Below are 12,664 nucleotides of genomic sequence, written 5' to 3'. Positions count from 1 at the left end.
GGGCAACAAAGTTTCATCACGTTGTTAAGAGTCCATGTTATTGCAGAAACGCACGAATGCCTGGCTGTCCTGTATTCAGTGAGCTGTTCGTGACTTATTTTATATTCATGGCTGTCTTCATCCATAACCGGTAATAACCGGTAATTGTGCCATCCCTAGTTATCGCTGCTCTTTCAACCATTTGAAAAGCACAACATAGTTTAAACAGGAATACAATGTCAGATATTTAGATTATTTCTACAACAATTTAATGTGTTTATCACTGTGCTTCATCTAATAGCAGAACCACATGACCTGGATTGCAGTTGAGATTACATTAAAAGTACATAGTGCAAGTGATCAATGCGGTTCGAGATCCTGCACAGATTATTACAGCAATTGTGAAGATCTCCACAGACCTGTGACCCTTGCATTATCTTGAACATGCATACTTTCTACGATTACATAAAGATATCTAGAGTTACAATAACCTCAAATGTGGCCATGGGCGCGTTACTCATTTTAACATTGAATATATACTGTCACATTAATTTAAGATCCAGTTAACAGCCTAAAATTATTAACTGTATTAAAGTAATATTGAATTGTGTAAGGTTGACAACAAAACCAATTATCAACGTTTAAAGGAGGAGATGTAAAGCACAACCAAATTTCAATGGTAAAAACATTTTTTTTTTTTTTGGTTTAGTTGTCATTACGTTTTCAGAGAGAGTCAAACCTTATTTGATTTAGTCCAACTCTTTAACTTAGATTTTTGAAGAGGAAGATGTGAATCCAACATATCAATTATTACATTTGTAGGCAAACTGGAATTAAAGCCAGACTAAGTCCGTGGCACAGAATGAATTATCCAACCAGAATATACTGGATATTGAAGGAGATGTTTGTCTACAAATGAATCATTGATCTGTTGGATTCACGTCTCCATTAAAGAACAGGACTTAATCCAGTCAAATCAAACTTTAAATGCACTTTACGCAAAGTTTGATTCTGATTTAGTCCTTTTCTTTAACCTTAACTTTAGGTTAAAATGGAGTGAGGCAAAAATTCAAGTTAATAATATATTAACTTTAATTTAGCCTCATACAGAGCGACACATCTCATCAGGCTGTTGATTGTGGTCTGTGGAATGTTGTCCCGCTCCTCTTCAATGGTTGTGCGAAGTTGCTGGATATTGGCGGGAACTGGAACACGTTGATCTAAAGAATCCCAAACAACATGCTCAAAGGGTGACACGTCTGAGTACGCAGGCCATGGGAGAACAGGGACATTTTCAGGCTCCAGGAACTGTGTACCGATCCTTGCGACATGAGGCTGTGCATTATCATGCTGAAACGTGAGGCGATGGCGGCGAATGAATGGCACGACAATGGGCCTCAGGATCTTGTCACAGTATCTCTGCATTTAAATTGCCATCAATCAAATGCAATTCGTGTTTGTTGTCTGTAGCTTATGCCTGCCAATCCCATAACCCCACCGCCACCATGGGGAACTCTGTTCATAACGTTGACGTCAGCAAACTGCGGTTGTGAAGCCGGTTGGATGTAGTGCCAAATTCTGTAAAATGACGTATACAGCTTATGGTAGAGAAATCAACATTCAATTGTCTGGCAACAGCTCTGGTGGACATTTTTGCAGTCAGCATGCCAAATGACAACTGCACATTTTAGTGGCCTTTTATCGTCCCTAGCACAAGGAGCACCTGTGTAATTGTCATGCTATTTAATCAGCTTCTTGAAATGCCACACTGGTAAGGTAGATGGATTATCTAGGCAAAAAAGTGCTCACCAACAGGGATGTAAAACAAATTGTGCACAACATTCTTAGAGAGAAGCTTTTTGTGCGTATGTAATATTTCTGGGATCTTTTACTTCAGCTCATGAAACATGGGACCAACATTTTACATGGTGCATTTATATGTTTGTTCAGTATAAATATAGTGCATTCGGAAAGTATTCAGACCCCTTCCCTTTTTCCACCTGTTACATTACAGCCTTATTCGAAAATTGATTTTTAATCCACACACCAAACCCCATAATGACAAAGCGAACAGATTTTTAGAAATATTTGTATAAAAAAAACTGAAATACCTTATTTACATAAGTATTCAACCCCTTTGCAATGAGACTCGAAATTGAGCTCAGGTGCATCCTGTTTCCATTGATTATCCTTGAGATGTTTCTACAACTTGATTGGAGTCCACCTGTGGTAAATTACATTTATTGGACATGATTTGGAAAGGCACACACCTGTCTATATAAGGTCCTACAGTTGACAGTGCATATCAGAGCAAAAACCCAAGCCATGCGATCGAAGGAATTGTCCGTAGACCTCCGAGACAGGATTGTGTTGAGGCACAGTTTTAGGGAAGGGTAACAAAGACTGTCTGCCGCATAGAATCTCCCCAAGAACACAGTGGCCTCCATCATTCTTAAATGAAAGAAATTTGGAACCACCAAGACACTTCCTTAGAACTGGCCGCCCGGGGGAGAAAGGCCTTGGTCAGGGAGGTGACCAAGAAACTGATGGTCACTCTGACAGAGCTCCAGAGTTCCTCTGTGGAGATGGGAGAACCTTCCAGAAGGACAACCATCTCTGCAGTACTCCACCAATCAGGCCTTTATGGTAGAGTGGCCAGACGGAAGCCACTCCACAGTAAAAAGCACAACGGCCCGCTTGGAGCTTGCCAAAAGGCACCTGAAGGACTGTCACACCATGAGAAACAAGATTCTCTGGTCTGATGAAACCAAGATTGAACACATTGTCCTGAATGCCAAGCGTCACATCTGGAGGAAACCTGGCACCATCCCTACGGTGAAGCATGGTGGTGGCAGCATCATGCTGTGGGGATGTTTTTCAGTGGCAGGGACTGGGAGACTAGTCAGGATCGAGGGAAAGATTAATCGTGCAGAGAGTACAGAGAGATCATTGATGAAAACCTGCTCCAGAGTTCTCAGGACCTCAGACTGGGGTGAAGGTTCACCTTCCAACAAAACAATGACCCTAAGCACACAGCCAAGACAATCCAGGACTGGCTTCGGGACAAGTCTCAATGTCCTTGAGTGGTCCAGCCAGAGATTTGTCCTGCTGAACGTTGAATTTGTCTCCCAGTGTCTGTTAGAAAGCAGACTGAACCAGGTTTTCTGTAAGGATTATGCTTAGCTCTATGCCATGTCTTCCCTTAGTCCTTGCTGATGACAAGCATACCTATAACATGTAGCATGGAATATTTTTATTCTGTACAGGCTTCTTTCTTTTCACTCTGTCATTTAGGTTAGTATTGTGTATTAATGTTGTTGATCCATCCTCACTTTTCTCCTATCATAGCCATTAAACTCTGATTGTTTTAAAGTCATTATTGTCATGACATTTGGTTTCCATTGGGGTGTCCATTATTATTACTATGTCCGTTGGTGCGTGTGAGTACCTGTGCTGTGTGTTTTGGGCTTTCGTGCCCTTGTGGATTGCGCAGATGATTATGGGTCTCGTCCCGCGTGATAATCATTCGGCGCTTGTGTTATTTATTCGAGGCACTCCTCGCTCTTTTGTTACGAGTTTGTTTGGTCTTCGTCCCCGTGCCGTTACATGGCACGCTGTAATTTGGGGCTTAATAAAAACCCTTATTACGCATTCCTGCGTCTGTCTCCCGACTCTTCATACCAGCGTGACAGTTAAAACCCTGGATGAGAGACCAAAGGGATAGCTGTAGATTAACTCTCCAGTAGGAGGTGCCGCCCATCCTGTTTTTTTATTATTGTAGTGGATATAATGTGAAAATCTGATGTTGTTTCAAAGGAAAACATTTAACATTTTATACACAGTTTGTCTGAAAAATGGTTACCATGAAATAATCCTGTGCTAAAAAAAATTACCCTCAAAACAACAATTGAGGACTTTTTTGCAAATCCAACGTAGATTCCACGTCACAATATGTTGACAATTTACTTTGAAACAACATTGGTTCAGCCAGTTGGTGCCCAGTTGGCACAGAGCGAGAGAGAGATTAGTGAGTAGAGCGAGAGAGACCATAGAAAGAGAGAGAGAGAGAGAGAGAGAGAGAAAAGAGAGAGCACTGTTTGATGTAGACTAATTAAATCTGGAGACTGGGGACTTCGGCTCTAACGCGATGTGTAATGCATCCTCACTGTCGGTGTAGTTGTGGAAAGCATTCAGCTCCTCAATTACTTACACACTGTAGGAATAAAAAGGGGATGTTTAACATTACTCAGGCATTGATTTAGAGAGCCTCGCAGGAAGGAGACTGAGGAAGCATCCCTCATACAGATGGGATGTCTCAGTAACACTACTTAAGCCTGCATACTAAAGCCTGCATAATGTATAATGCTTTATTATATCTTTATAGGGTTTATCATGTATTTTAATAACGCCTACCTGCAGGCATTAAGTAGAGCGTTACAGCTGTTTGTTGTTAAACTAGTTAGTTGTTTACATTTCTAGTTCCTACTCACTGTGCTGCTTGGCAAAGGGGGAGAAGCCCTTGTCTTTCTGATCCTTGTTGTCTCCTCGGTTCTCCTTGGCTTGGTTCTGTTGACTCTGCTGCTTAGAGAATCCGTCCAGGTCGTTAGTGCTGGAGTGGCCCGCTGCCCCTGCCACCAGCTTCTGGCTCAGGATGTCGGCCTTCTTCAAGTAGGACGCCGGGGCCCAGCCCTCCTGTCCCTGGTACCTGTAGAGGGCAGCAGAGAGGTTACGTTCACAGCTTCAATAGAGAGAGAAACAACAACAAAGGCCTTATTTAGTAGAAACAAGCAACCAACTCTGATCCACACACTCAATGAAATGCACATGCACCACAAAGCCAACATGCATTCACTGTATACAGACACACTTCTGGGGTATTGTGTTTTACCTGATCTTCCACCAGCCCTCAAGGTTCTTCTGCATGACCTCCACCGTCATGCCACTTTCTAGGTCGATCTCATCTTGGTCTCGCGCTGCATATGGGTAGATCACTGTGTACTTCTCCTCTGGAAATGGCAAAGAACACATGACATTAGGTGATGTCTTTTTCATCTTGCATACTAACTTTTAAAAGAATATCAATCAAGCAGATGGGAGTCAACAAATTGGCAGGGACAGCACATTATGTAGCAACGCACATGCCCCTCCTATCTGAGGATCGGTCTATTTCAGCCATCTATTTCCTGTGTTTGAGGGGTGAATAAATCACCTGTCACTTAAATCTCGCTGGATTAATTGCTTTCATTTTACTCATGCGACTCTTTCATACGCTTGCTTGTGCCTGTCGTTTTTCTCCCGTTTAATATTATGACTGCGGAAACGTCTGTAACGAGCTGTCAAACACACCCAGGTAATGGCTGAAATTGGCTCAATGGAATACATCGTCTTTCCATTACATCTAAACTCAGCAAAAAAAGTTCTCATTGTGAAGGGTTTAAACACTGTTTCCCATGCTTGTTCAATGAACCATAAACAATTAATGAACATGCACCTGTGGAATGGTTGTTAAGACACTAACAGCTTACAGACGGTAGGCAATTAAGGTCACAGTTCTGAAAACCTAGGACACTAAAGAGGCCTTTCTACTGACTCTGAAAAACGGCAAAAGAAAGATGCCCAGGGTCCCTGCTCATCTGTGTGAACAAGCCTTAGGCATGCTGCAAGGAGGCATGAGGACTGCAGATGTGGCCAGGGCAATAAATTGCAATGTCCATACTGTGAGATTCCTAAGACAGCGCTACAGGGAGACGGGACGGACAGCAAATCATCCTCGCAGTGGGCAGACCACGTAACAACACCTGCACAGGATTGGTACATCCAAACATCACACCCACGGGACAGGTACAGGATGGCAACAACAACTGCCCGAGAGGCTAGACTGAGGTCTTGTAGGTTTGTTGTAAGGCAGGTCCTCACCAGACATCCCTGGCAACAACGTCGCCTATGGGCACAAACCCACCGTCGCTGGACCAGACAGGACTGGCAAAAAGTGCTCTTCACTGATGAGTCGCGGATTTGTCTCACCAGGGGCGATGGTCGGATTCGCATTTATCGTCAAAGGAATGAGAGTTACACAGAGGCCTGTACTCTGGAGCTGGATCGATTTGGAGGTGGAGGTCTGTTATGGTCTGGGGCGGTGTGTCACAGCATCATCAGACTGAGCTTGTTGTCATTGCAGGGAATCTCAATGCTGTGCGTTACAGGGAAGACATCCTCCCTCGTGTGGGACCCTTCCTGCAGGCTCATCCTGACATGACCCTCCACAGCATGACAATGCCACCAGCCATACTGTTCGTTTTGTGTGTGATTTCCTGCAAGACAGGAATGTCAGTGTTCTGCCATGGCCAGCGAAGAGCCCGGATCTCAATCCCATTGAGCACGTCTGGGACCTGTTGGATCGGAGGGTGAGGGCTTGGGCCATTCCCCCCAGAAATGTCCGGGAACCTGCAGGTGCCTTGGCAGAAGAGTGGGTAACATCAGTTTATAAGAACGCTAAAGCTTCGTCGGGGGATTTAACACATCTTGACACATCTAAAAAAAAAAAAAAAATGTTTTTTGATGGGTGTTATTTTTTGGTGGAATTTTTAAAAAGGAATAATTGAATACAGTTTAAATTACAATTTAACACCAGGAAAAATACTGGACGCTCTGGCCGATCAGTACAGTTGATCACAACGGCAGTCAAGCACCCAAGCTAACTGGCTAGCTTGCTAGCTACTTCCAGACACAAATGAAAGAACACCTCACTGATGATTTTACTCGCCCTAGCAGAGCTGGTTAGGCTGTGTTTACGCTATCCAGAGTGTTGGTGACTAACTGCTGCTTTTTTTTGGCCAACTTTTACTGACACCGGCCATATTCAACAGGTGTTGAGCGTTTGTAAATTATTCTGCGCTCTGGCACCGCCCTATGTCTGATCTCGCAAACAATGTAACGCAGTAATCTAGTGCCAAACGTGTAGATTGTAAATTTGAGAGTATCCTGCTATTGACACAATTGTTGAGTTATGCAACAGTAAGTGATGACAACAACAGTAGTTAATGAGGCAGTCTGGACAGTGCAAGTATATGTAAATACAGTACAACTCATATAAACGAGCATCTTGTACCTTAGACTGCTTCCCTATGTACATAGTGATTGAACATTTAGTCACTTTAATAATGTTTACATACTGCTTTACCCACTTCTTATGTACAGTACACACTTTATATTCATATACTGTCCATACACACCATTATTTAGATATGCTATCTTTATACTAAATTCGAATAACCTACCCAGGGCCATAGCTACATGAGGACAATTGTTTATGAAATCCAAATAAACTTTTTCATAAAAAAAATTAAAAAAATGTAGGCACTCAGTCTGGGGATCTTAGCTTACTGTTGAGAGTAACAATAGTAGAATACACAAGGTGCAATTTTCGAAACTTGGTTGTGCATCAGCAGTTTTCCTCTTGTTAATTGTCACTCAGTAACCACGTTTCCATCCAGTTTTGATGCAACTAAAGCAACAGCTGTGATGAAACAGGAAATCTCAATATAATTGTATAAATGCTGACACATTTGTTAGTTTGACATGGTAGGATATGTTTGTGTTGGTAAAATTAATTATGCGAGAAATGGCGGTGGAAACGCCTTTATGAGCAAATATCGATATAATAAACATATTGAAGTAAACTTGGAGTCACGCAATGACATGGTTTGTGGTCCTCCCAATATGCCTCGGGAAACCATGCTGTTTATAGGCTACAGATGAAATACATTGATGATGAACACAGGGTGGTGAAAGTGCATGGTATGAGTTTGATGCTCCTTTCCAAATAAATGTCTAGGGTCTTATTTTGGTGACATGATAGATGCTTGACTACCGTCTTGACAATTCAAAACTTTCTCGATCTTATCCATAACAATCTCATCATGTAGACTATCCTACCCGCACAGCCTACCCGTACTGTATCTGCAAACTGTTCGCTAGAGCGCAAGTACCAAGACCAGAAAATAGGTACATTTTGATATTTAACGCAACCGTTTGTGAAAACTATCGGTATAGTTGAAAATGCGATAGAAACACATTGAACATTGGATTTGTATTAGGTACATGAAACCTTAAGCAGAAAAGTTGATTGTGTGCACTACATCACTCACTGATTTGTATTTGCAACAAGTCTGTTTGGTATGAATACACCACTAGTGGGAAAATGTGCATATTTTGGATGGAAAACAGTAAAAAAAATGTTAGCTGGCTACACTAATTTACCAGTCAATCTAAACTCATTGTAATCAGTGCCGAATTACCAACCATGTGCCCAGGGTCCCTGACCTCCAGGGGGCCCCCATTTTGATTTTGTTAGTCACTCTCACTGAGATATCATATTAACATTGCATATGTCATTGCAAAATGTGTAGAATTGCAGGAAATTAGCTGTATAAAATACATTTTGCTTTACAGATTTATCGGTTTACCGTTGGTTAATAAAATACCTTTTTCCGCTAACAGATCCCTCTGGACGTATGAAATTGTTTTTAATCCCGGTCCTGAGTAAATGGATAGCGGCTAATTGTAAAGCTACTAGGCTACGTGTTTGTAGATCGACTGAGGTGAAGCTGCAGCAAACAATGTTTGTTTTTGGCTGTTCTCCAAAATTGTATAGAAATGCCGTAAATAAACTGCAACTTTCTTTACATTTCTTGGATAGAATTTCTGAACCTAGTCTCCCACTATCTGCTAGTGGATGTAATGTGTTAGCCCCCAGTACACCATTCCCAGTACACCATTCCCAGATCATAAACTAGTAATCAGTTGAACGCTTTCAGTGGGTGTTTCCTTGTAGACAGAGCCTGGGCGGGATCTAACTTGTGGAGTGAGAAGACATGCGACACACATCATGCAACACAAAACATCAGACAGAATTACAACTACGCTAGCATTAGGAGTTCAGGGCAATTGCACAGTAACATATTTGCGCTTTGACTCAGTCTTTTCACTTTAAAATGTATGCCAAACAAAAAAACATTGATATAAAGGTTTAACAATAGAACTATATCCACACGTACTACTTTTAACAATTTATATATATATTTTTTTGTAACAAAAAAAACTAATTATGTGGAAGAACTGTGCAGGTGCAAATTTTGGTAACAGATTACGGTAAAATCTTAAATATCTGCTCCAAATTACGATTCAAAGATGTCTGCAGAAAGAATGGGGTGTAAAGCTATGACATGGCACCTTGAGTTTAATATATATTTTGGTTATTGAACTACAGTAACACTGTACTATGCTATCCAAACCTGTGAAACATGCGTCTATGTTCGGTTCAGATTTGGCCCAGTCCATCTGTGGATGTTAATATCAAGGCCAGGCTAGACTGACCAAATTTCAACTACTTTTCGATGTCCCGTGTCAGTCGGTGCTCAGAGGGTGAGGAAACTGGTTACAGTAAATGGAAAGAGAGGGGTTACATGGGTAGGTGTCAGTAAGAGTTGGGAGAGGTGATATTAATTGGATAGAGGGAGAGAGAGGGAGGGGTTTTCCAGACTCAGTTTTTAACACTCTTGGTTTGACCACCAAACAACAGTCACAGAAAACATTTATGAGCTGGGGGGGGACCAACTACATATTATTGCCCATGATTTTGTAATAAGATGTTCAACGAGCAGGTGTCGACATATTTCTGGTCATGGAGTGTGTGGTTTTTGGTAACATAATTACAAGGCACTAACGCAATTTTTTTTATTTTATTTACAGAAGGTAAACAATTTCTCCAAAGCGAAATATAAAAGTCTTTATTAGTTGGCAGGGGTCTGTATGTCAACATTGTGTTTTGATGCATTTCTGATTCCTTTTAAGAATTTTTCTGCGAGATGTTTTCTAAGATCCCTTTTCCATCTATTTATTCAGAAATCAAAGCCTTTCACTATACCACATTTTTACGATGGAAAATGGCTCAAATGTACCTCTGCCTTCGTTTCCCAAAAATATAGACTCTTAGCTTCCATTTGACATGAACCTCACATGTTGGTGCTTTTACATGGAAATGCCCCTTCACTTGTAACAGATTGTTTGTTCTTTCTAAATAGAATATTTGCGTAACAATCACTTTAATTCAGTAGACCTAAAATGGACCCTTTTTGGATTGTTTTAATAACTAATCTAAAAATGTCATATGTCACTGAAATAACAGTAAAAGTGAGAAACTATTTTTTCTCCACAGCATGCCATCGAGAGAACGAATCATACCAACATAAAGGAAGCATCCATTACAATCCATGCCACGCATGCATGTCTTGCCTCAGTCTTAGGCTTGGGTTGGTCATGCATGGGCTTTTCATGCTAAACATGACATTTTACACACAGATAGAGAAAAGGGAGAAAAGAGTCGTGCGCTCCACCTTGCCCAAAGCCTGTGCTGAACAGATCCCCTAACGTTCGCCGGCGGCCCACAAGGCTCGGCAGTGACCAGTATCTCCGGGACACTGACAGCAGAGCATAGTGAGCAGCAGGAAGTAAGTAAAGAGGAAGTAAATACGCTGGCTCTGTTTTCTTAGTTCCATAGAAGATTATAGAGGACTCTTGTATCTGCCCCATTGTGGCCTCTGTGAGCGCACTGGCTTTTCTTTTTCTTCTACTTCTACTTCTATGAGTTGGTAAACAAACTGAAAGGGTGCATACTGCCATCTGGAGTGTGTTGTTTGAACAGCTACAGTATACAAACGAGGTTAGCGATTAATTGCCACCTGCAGTTATGGAATGTTTGCTCACAAGCATAATTAATTGGCTGACCCCCCCCCCTGTTGACCCAGATGGAATTATGTGATCCTTCCTTAACCCATAGGAAGTCCTCAATGGGCACTCCATGCTAAAAAGGGCATTTGGGCACTAGAGTCCTCTATTTATCTCTATGGTTGGTTCAAACACTGCATTCATAACCAAAGGTGGAATGTACTACATACGATTGGGAACTCGAAATTACTAGTGGGAAATGCATGTATCATCCCAAAGCTCCGACTTCTCCCACATGCTGACCTCTGACGTCACCTACTAAGGAGATGACCTTGATAACAGCATTTTCCACAGTTTAAACAAAGCATTATTTATTTTAAAAAAGCAATCTATTAATATGTTTTTTGAACAGTATAATTTGTTTACAAGCATGATAGCTGTATTTCTTATTTATAGTTGATGCAGCTTGTTGGCCATTAGCCAATTGGCATTTCTCAACAGGTTCAAAGCACGTGATAGTATCCAACTTCACAACTGGTATTTACGACCTTCCCCCTTGGTTATGAACGCAGCATCATCGACGGGCAGAGACAGGTGAAGGTGATAGACAGTCAGAGGTCATTTTCCCACATACATTACGTAATGTAACGATTTCAAGACATCCTGCTTCCAAAATTAATTCAATACAGTTCCACATTTCTCCTACATCTTAATCAATGAGGACACACTGTTTTGCGTCATAATGACTTGGCAGCAAACCTTGAGTTTTGACTGTGAGCTGCTCCTTATGGCTGCCAATGTGATCAGTAATTACAGTAATTACAGTAGGCCTATGTTTTGACTTAATGTGGCCTAGGGCAGTGCGACACACGGAGCGAGTTACCTTCCTCGCCGGGAAGGGAGAAGTCGTCAGGGTCATCCTGGGCCTCCAGGCAGGTGGCAGGGACCCAGCCTTGGGCCTCGTCTGAACTAACAAACCACCAACCTGCACACAAAGAGCAAAACGCACACAAACACAGAAGAGTCCGTCACACAGCAGAGGCTCTCTCTAGGTCCTGTATTGGCTATTTGGAAGGATCTGAGGACAACGTGATAGCATTATGCTGCTGCTATTTGGCAGTCGTCTTGGTACACATTAAAGTACCTGTATCTCAGGTTCATTCATGTATGATAACATTCTTTCAGTTGATGTGGGGAGGGGGGGTTGTTTTATAAAACACGTTAAGGCCGCCAGGACTCATGCCCCAAATGGCACCCTATTCCCCTTATAGTGGACTACTATTGACCAGGGCCAACACTATATAAACAAGTGTCATTTGGGACACAACCTCAGTCATTTAGCTAAAGTCTGCCGCCATCTGATCCAGGTCTCGTACCAGACTCATTCTTCTCGATGACCTCCACCGTCTGTCCCACGTGCAGGCTGATCTCAGAGCTCTCCTGTTTCTCATAGTCAGTGACGGCCACATACTGGTCTAGGAGCAGAGGGTCAGCTGAGGTGGAGTCTCCTGCAGGGAGGGACACAGAGCACACATACATGTACAGTGCCAGTCAATAGCTTGGATACACCTACTCATTCAAGGATTTCTCTTTATTTTTTACAATTTCTACATCGTAGAATAATAGTGAAGAGATCTAAACTATGAAATAACACATTTGGAACAATGTAGTAACAAAGTGTAAAAAAATCGAAACATTTTTTTATTCTTCAAAGTAGCCACCCTTTGCCTTGATGACAGCTTTGCACACTAGGAGTTCCCACATATTCTGAGCCTGAAGGTGTGTTTTGGGTCATTGTCCTGCTGAAAAACAAATGATAGTGGGACTAAGTGCAAACCAGATGGGATGGTGTATTGCTGCAGAATGTTGTGGTACACCTGTTTATTGAAATGCATTCCAGGTGACTACCTCATGAAGCTGGTTGAAAGAATGCTAAGAGTGTGCAAGCTTGTCATCAAGG

The 12,664-nt window shown here is 42.0% G+C and overlaps 1 protein-coding gene across 5 annotated transcripts in view; it reads right to left on the bottom strand.

Annotated features, from left to right (window-relative positions):
* Positions 1-12,664, bottom strand: part of LOC118390881 (SH3 and PX domain-containing protein 2B-like) — an 85,269-nt gene that overhangs the window by 7,480 nt on the left and 65,125 nt on the right. For 4 of the 5 annotated variants that reach the window (XM_035781596.2, XM_035781597.2, XM_035781598.2 and 1 more), the window contains 4 exons: positions 12,081-12,212; positions 11,588-11,689; positions 4,868-4,985; positions 4,470-4,684 (listed from right to left, as the gene is read on the bottom strand). In XM_035781596.2, the coding sequence (XP_035637489.1) occupies positions 4,470-4,684; positions 4,868-4,985; positions 11,588-11,689; positions 12,081-12,212 (567 nt within the window). Of the gene's footprint in view, positions 1-4,469; positions 4,685-4,867; positions 4,986-10,373; positions 10,713-11,587; positions 11,690-12,080; positions 12,213-12,664 lie in introns of those variants that run through there. The other variant, XM_052457617.1, reaches the window with a different exon arrangement.

This window comes from Oncorhynchus keta, chromosome 12, assembly GCF_023373465.1.
Source record: "Oncorhynchus keta strain PuntledgeMale-10-30-2019 chromosome 12, Oket_V2, whole genome shotgun sequence".
NCBI lineage: Eukaryota > Metazoa > Chordata > Actinopteri > Salmoniformes > Salmonidae > Oncorhynchus > Oncorhynchus keta.
The sequence above is the reverse complement of the archived record's forward strand: the minus strand, read 5'-3'. Positions and strand labels throughout refer to the sequence as shown.